The sequence below is a fragment of the Gopherus flavomarginatus genome, chromosome 13 (genome assembly GCF_025201925.1).
Source record: "Gopherus flavomarginatus isolate rGopFla2 chromosome 13, rGopFla2.mat.asm, whole genome shotgun sequence".
NCBI classification, from domain to species: domain Eukaryota; kingdom Metazoa; phylum Chordata; order Testudines; family Testudinidae; genus Gopherus; species Gopherus flavomarginatus.
The window spans coordinates 28480392-28493454 of NC_066629.1; the positions used below are offsets into that span (position 1 = coordinate 28480392).

Consider the following 13063-nt stretch of genomic DNA (forward strand, 5'->3'; position numbering starts at 1 on the left):
GCCCGACAGAGGCACTGCGTCCCCTGCCTTCCCGTCCCCCTGCCCAACAGAGGCACTGCGTCCCCTGCCTTCCCGTCCCCCTGCCCGACAAAGGCGCTGCCCCGCTATCCCCCACCCCCCCTGCCCAACAGAGGCACTGCGTCCCCTGCCTTCCCGTCCCCCTGCCCAACAGAGGCACTGCGTCCCCTGCCTTCCCGTCCCCCTGCCCGACAGAGGCGCTGCCCCGCTATCCCCCACCCCCCCTGCCCAACAGAGGCACTGCGTCCCCTGCCTTCCCGTCTCCCTGCCCAACAGAGGCGCTGTGCCCCCTGCCTTCCCATAACACTGGTGCCCTGCTAATGCTCATTACAAAGTTCAGATAGGAGCCTGGTGCCTTTATGGATGGCACCAGGTGAGAAGGGCCTGGGGAGGAGACTAGCCTGTGAGGATGGAGCTCGAGCGGTTCCAGGGAGACCGATCGGATTACTTGACATAGAAAAGGGTCCTCTGTGCTCGAGGCTCTACCATGAGTACAAGGCACAGGAGAACCCTCTGGCCTTCACAGGAATCTATCCCCTGGCCAGCACACTAAGGTCTCACACCAGCGCCAGGGCGTAGGGCAGAAGGGCTTGCTAGCCCCCCCCACCCCCCCCCCGCATCCCCACTGCCCATCACGCTGAGAGGCTGTAGCCCTCTCTCCCTCCCCAAAGCCACTGCTCACTCCCTGCCTCCACGGTCCTCAGGGGAGGTCCTGCCTCCCACTCCCCAACTCCATCTCCCTCCCTCTCAGCCACAGCCTCTGGATTGCTCCAGCCCCTGCCCTGGGCAGCACCTTGGCACTCAGGGCTCTTCCTGGCTCTTAGGGAGAGGTAGGCGGGAGCAGGCAGCAGTCTCGTGCAGTGGACAGGTCACCTCCACTAAGCCCTAGCCCAGGCCAGGCGCACAGCAGTCTTCTCCCCAGGCCCTGCTGAAGTCTGGATTCCTGGCGGTTGGGGCTGGCTACGCAGACGAGGGATGCTCAGCAATTCTGGGGAGTCTGAAATCCGTTTTCTGGAGAAGCACACAAGGGGTCACGCTATACAGGGGGAAGGAGAGGGGGCCGTTACTTGGTGCCCTCCTCAGGGTTCCCTTCGCCATCTGTCTTCCCTTCCTCCTCCGTTTTCTGGTCGTCTGTGTTCAGTTTCTGCTGCTTTTTCCTCCGCACGCACTTGACGATTACCAGCACCAGGATCACCACGGCCAGGAAGCCCCCCACTGAGGCCCCCACGATAACTGCCACCGTGGAGTCGCGCTCCGGGGGCACTGCAGAGAGAGAGCAGGGCAGGTGAGGAGGGAGGCTGGGGGGACGAGGGAGTCTGAGCCACAGGGAAACCAGGCAGCTCCTGCCAGCACCAATGGGACCACGTTGGCAAATCCAGGCCCTGCCCTACCTTACTTGGGGTCTGATGGGAGAAAAGGCGTGCAGGGCCCCACACACAGACAGGCCATGGGTGGGAGTGGGATGTGCTGAGAGGCATGGCCTGGAGATGGGAGGACAAGCCCCTACAGAGCCACGTAAATCACATGGGTCACGGCTGGCATTGCCCCTGGGCCTGTTGGGGGAGGGCGCACTCAGACCAGCCCCACAGCCAGCTGATGCTGGAAGGGGCAGGGGTAGTTTCCTTGATTGGAGACCCCCTGCAGTAGCTGTCTGAGGAGGGACAGTGCTGCCCAAGCAGGCTGCAGATCCTCAGGCTCCACAGAGCCAGGCGATCCCCACCTTGCCCCTCACCGCAGGAGTCAGTGTCAGAGCCCAGACGAGGACTCAGGGGTCCCAGCCCTTCGCTCAGGCCGGCTGACATCCTCCGCCTGCCCCCATCCCCTGTGAACGCCAGTCATCCAGCTGCTGCAGAGAGCTCCCTGGGGCTGGGCAGGAACTGGGGCACCGCGGATGCTGATTTGTGCCTATGTCCACGCTAATCCAGACAGAGAAGGGGAACTACAGGCAGCCTCGGAGCCGCCCTCCTCCTGTCATCGCTCCTGGCCCGGTGAGGAGCCTGGCTCTGGGACCATGGCAGGGCCAAGTCCCCAGGGGACGGAAACATGCCCTGACCTGTCACACCGCCCCAGAGACAGGCAGGGAGTGGCAGAAGGCAGCTCAGCCCGTGGGCAGGAAAGGCCGGGGGTCACTTCCTGGCCCCCTTGGTGACAGTCACCAGCCAGATGAGCCCAGTCCCCACTGAACCATCCCTGCCCACGTCGGCCTGGAGAGCTGGAGCGGCGCGGGATGTGGGCTTGGACGGAGGGGCAGGGCAGCGTGGGTCAGAGCAGCTGCCTACACTGTGCCAGCTCTTGCCTCTGCTGTCTCCAGCATCGTTCAATATAAAACAGCAGCTCCCTCCCCGTCTGTCCCCCCACCCAGCAGCCCCCTGCTGCCGAGCCGGGCTGAGCCTGCTGCGCACCCACCTTCGGTGATCACCTTCAGGAAGATGCGGGCGTGGCCCCGGTGCCTGTCGGGGGGGTTCATCACGTAGCAGTTGTAGGTGCCCTCGTCCTCCAGCTGCACCTGGTGGAGGGTGAAGGACACGTCGTTCTTGCTGGGGTTTCCGGTGAACTCCACCCTGTTCCCAAAGCGATCCAGCCGCCAGTGCACGATCTTCATCCGGAACTGCAGGAACTGGGCAGAGATGGAGGGCGGGGCAGTGAGAATGCAGCGGGTGCTACACCCATGCTGGTGACCACAGAGCTCAGCTGGCCAGACCCAAGGGGCCAGTCAGAGACCACAGCACCTCGCCTCCTTTCCCTGAGGCACCCGCCGCTCAGAGCTCAGCTCCCCGGCCTCACTGGGATCACCCTGCCCTCGGACAATCACACAGCTCCCCTGAGAGCTACAGCGTCCTGGGCCTGCCAGCGGGAACGGGAGGGATCCCTTTGGTATCACAAGCTGAGAGTGGCCACCCTGGGCCAGGGCATTGGGATCTAGGCTGCCAGCCAGGGCCAGGGCATTGGTCACTCATGACTGTCTCCTGCCTGGGCTTTGCCCCAGCCGTAGCAGGAAAGTTTAAGCAAACGGAAGGGTCCAGCCAGTCACTCAGCACCTGGAAAGAATCCTTCATCTCTGGCTTACAACCCTCTTCTGCCTCGTTTCCAGTTAGTCTCACCTGCGGCTGGCCTGAGCAGTGGCCACATCCCAGGAAATGGGACGTTCCTACCGGACACAGGGGGCTTTACTACTCACATGGGAGTGGGATCTGGGTACCTGCATAGACCCAGCGTTGGGTCAGTGATCCCCGTCCTCCCATACCTTCTCCCACTCAGCGTCTCCTTCCTTCCCCTTCACCCCCAGGGAACGCTCTCAGGACCAAAGCCTGGGGCCTTGCTCTCTATCTATTCAGTCCTCACTCAGGCCTGTACTACACTACGAACTGACATCGGCATAGCTACATCTCTAAGCAGTGTAAAAATTCCTCCCCCTGCCCCCCGAGAGATGTAGCTACACCAACCTGACCCTGGTGTAGACAGCACTAGGGCGACAGAAGAATTATTCCATCAACCTGGCTGCTGCCTCTTGGGGAGAGCGCCTCCCGTCAGCGCAGACAGTGTCTACACCGGACAAGAGTACTGCAGCTGGAGCTTCCCCTGAGCACACACTGAGACAGCCTCAGAGCGAGTCCCAGTCAGCAGCGGGACCATACACAGGGTTGTGGGACTCGAATCTGGGTCACCAACTCTTGACATTTTACAACAAGCCAATTGACATTCGAGGTTTTCCTTAAAGCCCCGCTCCCAGAGTCGCCGGGGCAGGAGAATCTCAGCTTTCTTTCCCTTTTGTTAAGGTAGGAAGTTCCCAGCTCGCCTGGAGCACAGAAAAGTTTGAAAATGAGACCCTGCTGGCTCTGAAAGCAGACGAGAACCCCAAGTTAGTACTTTGGTAAACCTGATGATTTTAAGCCATTCTTGTGATTTTGGGGCAGGCCTGGCTCATGCTGTTTGATGGTTCAGGGCTGGACTGCAGGAGGTACTCACCAGCTCCTCGCTGCAGTTCTCACATTCCTGGTAAGTCCAGTTCAGGGAGAACTGTTTGTTCTCCACTTTGTAGCAGGAGTTGAAGGTGCAGGAGAGGCGCACGGAAGAGCCATTCAAAGCACTGATGGTAGGTTGCGCCGTGATCTCCATGCCCAGCCCACAGGGCGCTGGTGAAGGGACAGGAATGAAACAGGAGGGAGGAGAAGAAAGGAAGAAGTGAACAAATTCAGAACATTGCAAGCGCTAATGTCAGTTCCACCCCTTGGGGGCTGTGGGCCTGGCCTGCTGGTGGAGCTGTCCAGGGGGCAGAGAGACCGGCAGGTACACAGAACACACACATCACGGCTGCTGTGGCACTCTGGACACTGTGGCACTCCGGACACGGTCATAGGAAAAGGGGCTTTTCTAAGGGACGCTAATCAGCCCACAGCAGTGCACTGACCTCTCAGCTCCCCCCTAGCCAGCGGCAGGGTGCAACGCACCCGCTGCCTCGGACACAAAAGACAGACACAGCTTGATCCCAGACTGGCCCGTCTGCCCTTTAGGGAGAGCTGAGCTGAAAGGATTTGCCTTAGTCCCTGGCTAGAGAGAGGGTTGTGTGTATGGGATAGTGGGATAACCCATCTACATGAGATTTGAACACAAGCCTCTTGCCTGGTTTAGCAACCTGTCACAGCCCCATGCTCCACTGCCCCCCTGCCTGCTGACTGCGCTGCAGGCCTTGTGATCTCTCCTGGCCCATCCCCACTCAGCACTGACTGCAGGTGAATGCTCTTCACAGCCGGCCGCTTAAATCAAGTTTGCTATGCAGAGGCCTGGATGCAGCATCAGCTGTGGAGGGCTCAATGCCACATCTGCTGGGGAAATTTATGGCTGCGCTCATCAGATTTCATTCCCAGCAGGATGCACTGGGGGAGTGACCAGCCCTTGCCAGCACTGGCCTCTGCGGGCTGCGGGGAAAATGCAGATTCACTTTATTTTCCCCCTTAGCTGATGTTTTAGCAACACTCTCTGGCTGGAAGAAGGCAGCCAAGCTGCCAGCTGCTCCTACAGGCAAAGGAGGACAGAGCTGGTTTTTGCAATGGAGTCCACACTGCAGCGCAGAAATGGAGAGATTAACACACACAGCCATGGGGCAGCACGGCATGGCGCTCCCTCTGCCTCCCACTCCCCACACATCCCCCTCTCCCTGTGCCCCTCACCCCAAGCGCCTCGCCAAGCCCCACCCTGGCTCCCACCCACTCTGTTGGCCAAATCCAGAACTAGGGAGACCAGAGACCACAGTGGCTCATGCTGCTCACAGCAGGGCCAGATCTGCGTGTCTCTCTTCTGCTCGCTCACTCCTCCTTTCTGACTCTCCCCTGCTCCCCCTGCCAGGCCTGTAAGGGCAGGATTCTCCAGAGCGCCCGCAGGTCCCAGGCTGTCCTGGGAAACCCGAGAGCTGATGCCGTCTGACGGCTCTGGGACCACGTGGGTCCCCCTCACTCTGCTGTCGTCCCTGCTGTTCTCAGCTCTGGCTGGAGGGTGAGCCCGGCTGTGCTGTGCAGCAGAGCCCAGCTGGCAGTTCCCCACCGGGACAAGCTACATGAACATGGAGAAGTTAAGCAGAGGGTAAGAGGCTGCAGGAAAGGGGCCAAGGAACTAAAGGCGGGGGGCACGGGCCTCTCCCCACTGGGCAGCGCACCCCAATGCAGTGCACAATGGCAGGGGTTTGCTGGAATGAGCAGGTGGGTCCTGATTCAGCATCTGGGTCACAGAAACGCACCCCCAACCCACTCAGCAGAGGCCCAGGGCTGAACGGCCACCAGGCCCAAGTTCCCCTTCCCTGCTGCAGCCTAGAGCCTGGCCTGGCGCTGCAGAGCCCTGCTCTATGGAGACTGACACGCATGCCAGTCTCAAGCACAGCCGAGCCAGCACCAGATTCATAACCCCCACGCCCCACTTGCAATGCTTCAGGCAGCCAGATCAGCGCCCCATCACAGTCAGGGGCTGGAGACCCTGTGCGAGCAGAAGCAGGGGCCCCTTCCCCCAGGACACAGCCCCATCAGGAGGGTCTGACTCACTGCGTTTATGGCTGGTGCAGGACAGGAGCCGCACAGCACCTGCAGCCGAAGGCTTCTGCCAACGCGCTTTGGCCCTCCTGGGCTGTGCTTGGCGGCGGGGAACTGCACTGCTCAGCCCCACGGAAAGCTGGGTCTCTGCGCCCAGCCCCATCACCACCCCCCTATGGGCTGCCATAGCACGCGGGCCTGACCTCACACAGGGGGCCAGGGCAGTGTGGCTAGGAGTCGTCCTTGGAACCCAGAACCAGGCCAGGATTCATGGGAGCGGGCTGCATGTGCGTAGCAGACAGCTGGCTGGCCTAGCTGAGCAGGGCCTGTCTGACAATGCAGGACCGTCTTGGCTTCGGCTTGAAACCGTGTGGCGGGAACCTGCTGACCGAGACGCTGGTGTAGCTGAGCCAGCTAATTTGCTCCCTGCCTGTTAGTTTCTGGTGCTGGGGAAGAGGCAGACGCACAGCTGGGTTTGCAGCAGTGGCAGCTAGGAAATCTTTTGTCTTGTAAGCTGAGCACATTTGATCATTATGAGATACCAAATCAGCAGCCCTGTAGCATCCTTCCAGGTTACTGCTCTGGGGAGGGCTGAGCCGCTCCTTCGAACAGAGCTTGGAAAACTGAGATCCAAACCTAAGCCCTAGCACCTCAATCCCACATGTGAAGAGCAGCCCTAGAGCTGACAGATTGCAACGAAGGGGAGATCAGAAAGAGCTGAGCGCCATGGGGCGGGGAGTCTCCTCTGTGCCCATGCCTTTGGAAACTGTTCCTGCTTCTGCAGATGCTGCTTTTAAAGATTTAAAGGTGCTGCACACAAAAAATGAAGCCATAGCAGTTCCATAACTAAATACCCTACAGCACACACCATGTACAAATCCAGCCCAGGCCAGTCCAGGTCAGGGCTGCTGCGACAGGCCGTGCTGCCAGAGGGATGCTCAAAGAGCACCATGGTGAGTGCTGGCGAAAGCCAGCCCGGGCAGTAGGTGTGCCCTGGGGAGTGATTCCTGCTGGCTGAATGCCAGGCTGTGGGAAAAGCCTCAGCCCAGCCTCTTGGAGAGAGGGAGGGAGGAAAGAATCCCTAGCACCAGGCACAGGGGATTCATGTTGATTTGGAGGGGGAAGCTGGAGATGGTAAAGTATGCACCTGAGAACAGAGCATCCTGCACCACTCCAGCTACTGCGGCAGTTGTCAGACAGGCTTCCACCCCACTCTGCTCTAGGGTGGCGCGCTGAGCTGACCTGGTCAGCACCGCCAGCACTGGGGCTTGGGCAGTGTTTGCAACATGGGCTTAGGCTCAGTCAGAAAAAACCTTGCCAGGTGCATTCAGTGCTGCAGGCTCTGGCCAGGTCATGGCTGCAGACTCAGCTCATGCGAGCCCAGCCCGACGCTCTGACCAGCCTGTCAACACTGTCACTAATCGATGGTGACAAGCTCAGTAAGGGAGTTGGAAAATCCTAAACTGAGACTGGCTGGTGCCTTTCCTTGTCCGATAACCCTGAGGGTGACCTGCCCTGCTGGGACACGGAGACCTGCCCCACAAGTCTGTGGGCACGTCAGGCCATGGGGTTCTCAGAGGCACGACCCCCAGGGACCCCCTGGGACTGTGGGAAAGATGACGCCATGCAGCGTCCCTGGGGGCTCTCTCGGTGAAGTCAGAGGGGGTTGCGACATCCGTGCTAGTCACCTGGCTCAGGTCTGACAGTGTCACAGCTAAGGGCTCCTGGGAGAGGATACAGGGGACACCACGTGGCACAGTCAGCTCCTCAGTGTAAATACATCTATTCCTCTCCATGCAAACATCAAAGCATGCAACATGGGCTCCTTCCCCAGGGCTGATGGGCACTGCCGGAAGACCTGCTAATGCAGGGTCCATTGAGTCCCTGCTGCTGATAGCTGTAGACTGCGTCCTTCCTGGATCTCCACCCTGCCCCACATGCCCTGTCCCCTTACACCCCTTTCCCCCAGTTTTGGGGGTAGCATTATATGCAGCCTCTCCAAAGCAAACGACAGGCAGGATTCCTAGTCGCTAAAGATGGGGAGTTGCTGTCATTTTTCTCCTCCATGTCCCGAAGTGTCTGAAAGCACAGCGCCAACCCCCCTCCACCCCAACACTACTTATGTTTTAATCTGACTGTCTCCTGCCTGCAGGGAATCAATACAAACAAAAAGCTGCTGACACACATTCCTGTCTCCATGGCAGGGCAGAAAAGCAAGGAACGGAGCCCAACAGCCCAACATGCTGCACACCCGGCTCCCCACCAGCAGCCAACAAAACAAGGGGCAGCCCCTCGATTGCATTAGAACACACACTACACACGTTAGACTCTTTGCTTTTCAACCTGCCAGATCTGAGCAAAGGAGCAACATCCCCAGCCATTCCACCTGCGCCAGGTGCTACCCCACCTACAGCAGGCAGCCTTGGCGAGACGCAGAGAGCCACGCAGGCTAGCTCAGAGATGCAGGCACAGCCACGGAGCCTACTTTTAAAAAAGGTTACTTTCTCATCGGTAATGTCAATAGAACCTGCACATTAGCCCCTCTCTGTCCCCAGTTCTCACGCCGGCAGCAGCCAGCCCCACGTCCCTCGCGCTCCCGCCAGGCCCCTTCCCCCAGAGTATGTTTGGGGGTGATGAAGCTGCATTAATGAGGATGGTGCTCCCCAGCTGTGGACTGCTGGGTCCCTGTCGGATGCCTGCATGCAAGATGTGCAATAGACACTTACCCAGAGAGACAAGCAGGCTGAGCCCAGTGAGGCACAAGGTGGGCCGGAGAACCCAAGGCTCCTTGCTCATTTTCAAGGACCTTTGTGTAGGGCGAAGGTTGTGGTGTTTGTTGTGGCTGGTTTTTGTTGCTGTTGTTTGGCTTTGTTTTTTTCAAGTGCACTGGGTTATTTCCAAGACACACATAATTTTAGAGCTGCTTTATTTCCCAACCTCCAATATGGCCGGCTGGAGGGTTGCTGCTATTTAAAAAAAAAAAAAAAAGGCAGTAAATTTTATGGTTGGTGGATTTCATCAAAGGACATGGGAGGGCATCAAAATTTCTTCAGAAGCAAAGGAACATGCTCTCAGCTTCTCTCCTGCTCTGCACTCAGGGAGGTGGTTCTGGCGCCTGATCCTGTTTAAAATTGCCACCTTATCAAAGAGCAGAGTGGGTTTCTTCGTGAGCCAGTTCGTGCCTGTGGGGAGGGCAGGAAGGGCTGTATTACTGCAAACGGTTAGTCCCTCTTCACCTTCCGGCCTAAGAACTCTGCAGGGTTTATTCCTCCCACTGCGCTCTGGTGACTAGCACCTTAGCTAAGCACATACCTGGGCGATGGGGCCTGTGTTCTGGCTCGGTTTAACCCCCAGCCGGCCTGCCCACCACTCCGTACATTGTGCCAGCTCTGTTACCTTGGGTGTTACCTCGTAGCTTTCCAAGCCCCGCCTGGCTTCCCTACAGCAGAGTTACTTCCTGCTAGCCTTGCGCAGGTGTGTTGAGTTGGAGGCAGGAGATGGGCAAGGGGCTGATTGCCAATCACGCTTTCCTGGGGAATGCCGGAGCTTTGGAATAACAGCTGCTTGGTAGTGGGGTGAGAAGATGCCCTGGTAGGGCAAATGCTGTCCCGGGCTCGGGCTGGGTCAGGGCCAGGCTGGGGTTTCCCTACTAAAGGAGAAGGAAACAGGCTCTGTGCTGAGCCAGCAGCTTCCCTTCCCCATTATGAGGCTGTGGTATCCAGGCCCTAGCTGCAAACCACCACCCACCCTCCTTAACATCTCCCCACCCCGCTGCCAACTCCCTGAGCACTGCTGTCCCAGGATTCAGTAACCCACCAGACACCGGGCCCTACCGGCCAGCCAAGGCAATGCAGCCATCTCCAGCGCAGAGCCGCGGTACGGGCTCTTACTAGAAGCTGGAAGTAGGGGCAGCTTTCCTGGAAGAAAGTTCCGGGGCTAATGCAGTTCCCTTCTCTAAGGGCTGGAGAGGAACATGAGCGCTGCAATCGTCGCCCACTGGCATGAAGACATGCCAGGAAAATCTCTCACGGCCTAGTGGAGACTGAAACACAGATGGGAACTCAGCTCCCCTCCCTCAGCCAGGACCCAGCCTGGGACTCAGAGCCCTGTTCTGCAGAGCGCTGGGGAAAATGTAGCCCGGCCAGAGAAACAACGCTGCTATTAACATGCAAGCTAGCCGCACACGGCTCTGCCCATGCCTCAGTGCTGACTAGCAGCCCCCTTGCTATTACAGCCCTGGGCCTCGCCTGCGTAGGGCTTCTGCTTTAACCGGTCAGTTAGGTGCATGTCACTTGCGTCACGTTTCCTGTGGCCCAAGCCCACATCTGAACTCTGTTCATCCCCCACCCCGGGGAGCATCAGCCACACCCGGCTGGGGCTGCCCCACTGACAGGCCATGCAGCAATGAGCCCCTCTCCTCGGCTCTGGGGGCAGAATTCTCCTCCAGCCCCGTGGATGGAGCTTGCCCATCTCTGGCCGGCCTCTCCTGCAGAGCACAGCCTTCCCTGGCTCTCCACGTGCAGCAGACGCCAGGCGGTGCTGAGACCAGGCTCAGCCCAGACAGAGGGAATGCGCAGCTCCATGTGGCCTCTGAGAACAGCTCTGGCTGCAGCAAATGGTGCGTGCTCACTTCCCCCATCCCAGACAGCATGACACCCACAGCTGTTCTTCCAAGTCGGTGCAGAGGGGGCAGGCAGTGAGGGCTCAGGAGCAGGGCAAGCATCCGACCTGAATGGCTACAAGATGTTCCCAGCTACTCCATGGCTCATGCCATTGGGCATGTCCCAGACTGACTCTGCACCTTGACCTCCAACAGGCTGATGGGCTCTCTAGGGCCTTGGTGCTCCACTGGGACATTCACTCCCTCAGTAGGGAGCAGCATAGGGACGTTCACCCAGCACCTGCCCCCACCATACCTGGAAGTAGCTCATCCAGCCAGCCCCTTGGTTTTTCACCAGCACTGAATTCACTGATGGGTGGGATGAGGGAATGGGATCTAATCTAATGCCCAGGGGCAAATGAGTACGGATGGGGAGGGAATTGATGCTGCAGGACCCACAAGTAATGCCCTGCACTTTGGCTCGCCAGCCGGGGAGCGGAGGGAACACTCCCACAGAACACATTCCCTAACGTGCGGGCCCAGCTTGGTGAATCCCAGGCACTCAGTGGATGAGTGAGGCTTGCTGGGCAGCCCCCCAGCAGTGTATCACTTGTGTATCACCTGGCTACTCCCCTCCTGTGCCTCTGAACTGAAAGGGGCTCTAGCTACAGCAACACAGGAAAGGGCTTTAGTCAGTTGAAGCTGGGGAGAGTTCACACATCATCCGTGGAATGCATGTGTTGAGAGAAGCCAGGGCATGGGAATCGCTGCAGACAGCATGTCCCAACTGTGACATGCAAACCAGCCTGTGAGATGCAAGCATGTGGCCTTTGCTCCGTGGACAGCATTAACCTCCAGTTCGCGTGGTGGTGTTGATCCCTGTGCAGTAGGGAGCACCGGGGTGCTGGTCCCCTGGATGTGGGAGGGTGAGCCCATGTGTTCTCTACTACACCCCCCTGAACCATGCTGGGTCAAAAAGGGGAACAAGTTAAGGCCATCCGAGCAGAGGCCACCTTCACTGAGCAGGGGAGAGGTCCAACCACTCGCATGGTCAGTCGTTTACTCACAGTAGCTCAGGGAATAAAAGAGGACAGGGAGCACACGTGTCTGAGGAGCAGGCTCCTCGTCAGGCGAGCGAGGTGCTCAGCTCCCTGTTCCCTCCTGCCAGGCAGGACTTGGCGGACAGCAGCACTCGTGCAGGATTAGGCTCTCAGCTGTGCTCAGCACCTCCTTCCTTGCCCTTATGCCGGCAACAGTCCATTGCTCAGCTAGGCAGGCAGGGAAACTGCCATGAACTGACACGCTGGCACCATCGGCCAGTGGTGCCAGGCCTAGGCAGTAGAAAATCACAAATCGGACCCCCAAAATCATGAGATTGGCTTAAAAGTTGTGAGATTTGGGGTTGGGTTTTGCTTTCTTTGCCTTCAAATGTCTAAGCCTTTAGGTTGCACTTGGGTCACATTTTCAAGCTTTTCCTTGCAACCATGAGGGCTAGAAGTGTCTCTCTTGTTAAACAAAAGCTGAGATTCTCACACAGCAACAGGACTCCCAGAGCTGGGACTCCAAGACACACCAAATAGCATGAGACTTGCCCTGGAATTAGGTTAGCAGAACTGTGGGACACGAACAGGGAAGCGTGCACACACACACACATACACACACTGAGCACTGCATATAGTTTGTAAAGGGCCTCGTGACCCTGCCAGAGAGAAGGCACCTGAAGTATCAGACGGTCCATTAAAGTACAGGATTGTTATATATTCTATCACTAAGCAGGTCTATTGCTTGTGTAGCATGACATCTCCCAGCTACATTGAATAGCCCCAGGCATTCCTGGCTGGGGCACTGTTAACTCTGACATAACAGGCCCTTAGTCATTATTTTCAACCTTATATTTGTTTCAACTTCAATAAAAATTTGTTGGCATATTTTTAAGCCACTCAAGCTGGTTAGTCTGCCTCACCAACAAAAAACGAGTGGGGTGGCAATGTGAAACAAACGACTGCAGCAAAGAACAACTTTTGCTGCATTGGCCCATGTGCAAGTGCTCAGGCTAGGAGCAGGGAGTGGTCCCCCATCCTTTCCAGGAATGGAGCGAGCCCATCTCAGATCACTGCACGTGGAGGTGTCAAACAGCTATAGATAGAGCCTGGCAGGAGAGCTGGCCCCAGCAGAGGCTGAGCCAGAGGCTGTGCTCTGGGGGAAGGGTTCTAGCCCCAGCGCAAAGAAAGAGACCAAGGCAGGGCAGGGCACCAACCCGCTCAGAAATAAGGGGCTGAATCAGTCCCGTTGTTTGCCAGCAACTTGGAACCTCAGATGCAGATTTTGTCCAGGTAGAAGAGAGTAAAGGCCCCCGGCCCTGGTGTTACGGATCTAGAATATTCCTAGTCATTGCAAGTGTATAGATGGAGACACAAACGCATGCAGG

At 58.0% G+C, this 13063-nt stretch overlaps 1 protein-coding gene across 2 annotated transcripts; it reads right to left on the reverse strand.

Moving 5' to 3' along the window:
* Positions 1-659: 659 nt before the first annotated feature.
* Positions 660-9011, reverse strand: SCN2B (sodium voltage-gated channel beta subunit 2). Of its 2 annotated transcripts, none has more exons than XM_050922142.1 (4): positions 8762-9011; positions 3985-4151; positions 2425-2524; positions 660-1281 (listed from the first exon to the last, which is right to left on the reverse strand). In XM_050922142.1, exons 1-4 carry the CDS (start codon positions 8829-8831, stop codon positions 1082-1084), a joined length of 537 nt encoding a protein of 178 aa, XP_050778099.1. In that variant the 5' UTR covers positions 8832-9011; the 3' UTR covers positions 660-1081. The 2 variants fall into 2 exon arrangements, with proteins under 2 accessions (XP_050778099.1, XP_050778098.1); XM_050922141.1 differs by having other exon boundaries at positions 2425-2635; positions 8762-9009.
* Positions 9012-13063: the final 4052 nt, after the last annotated feature.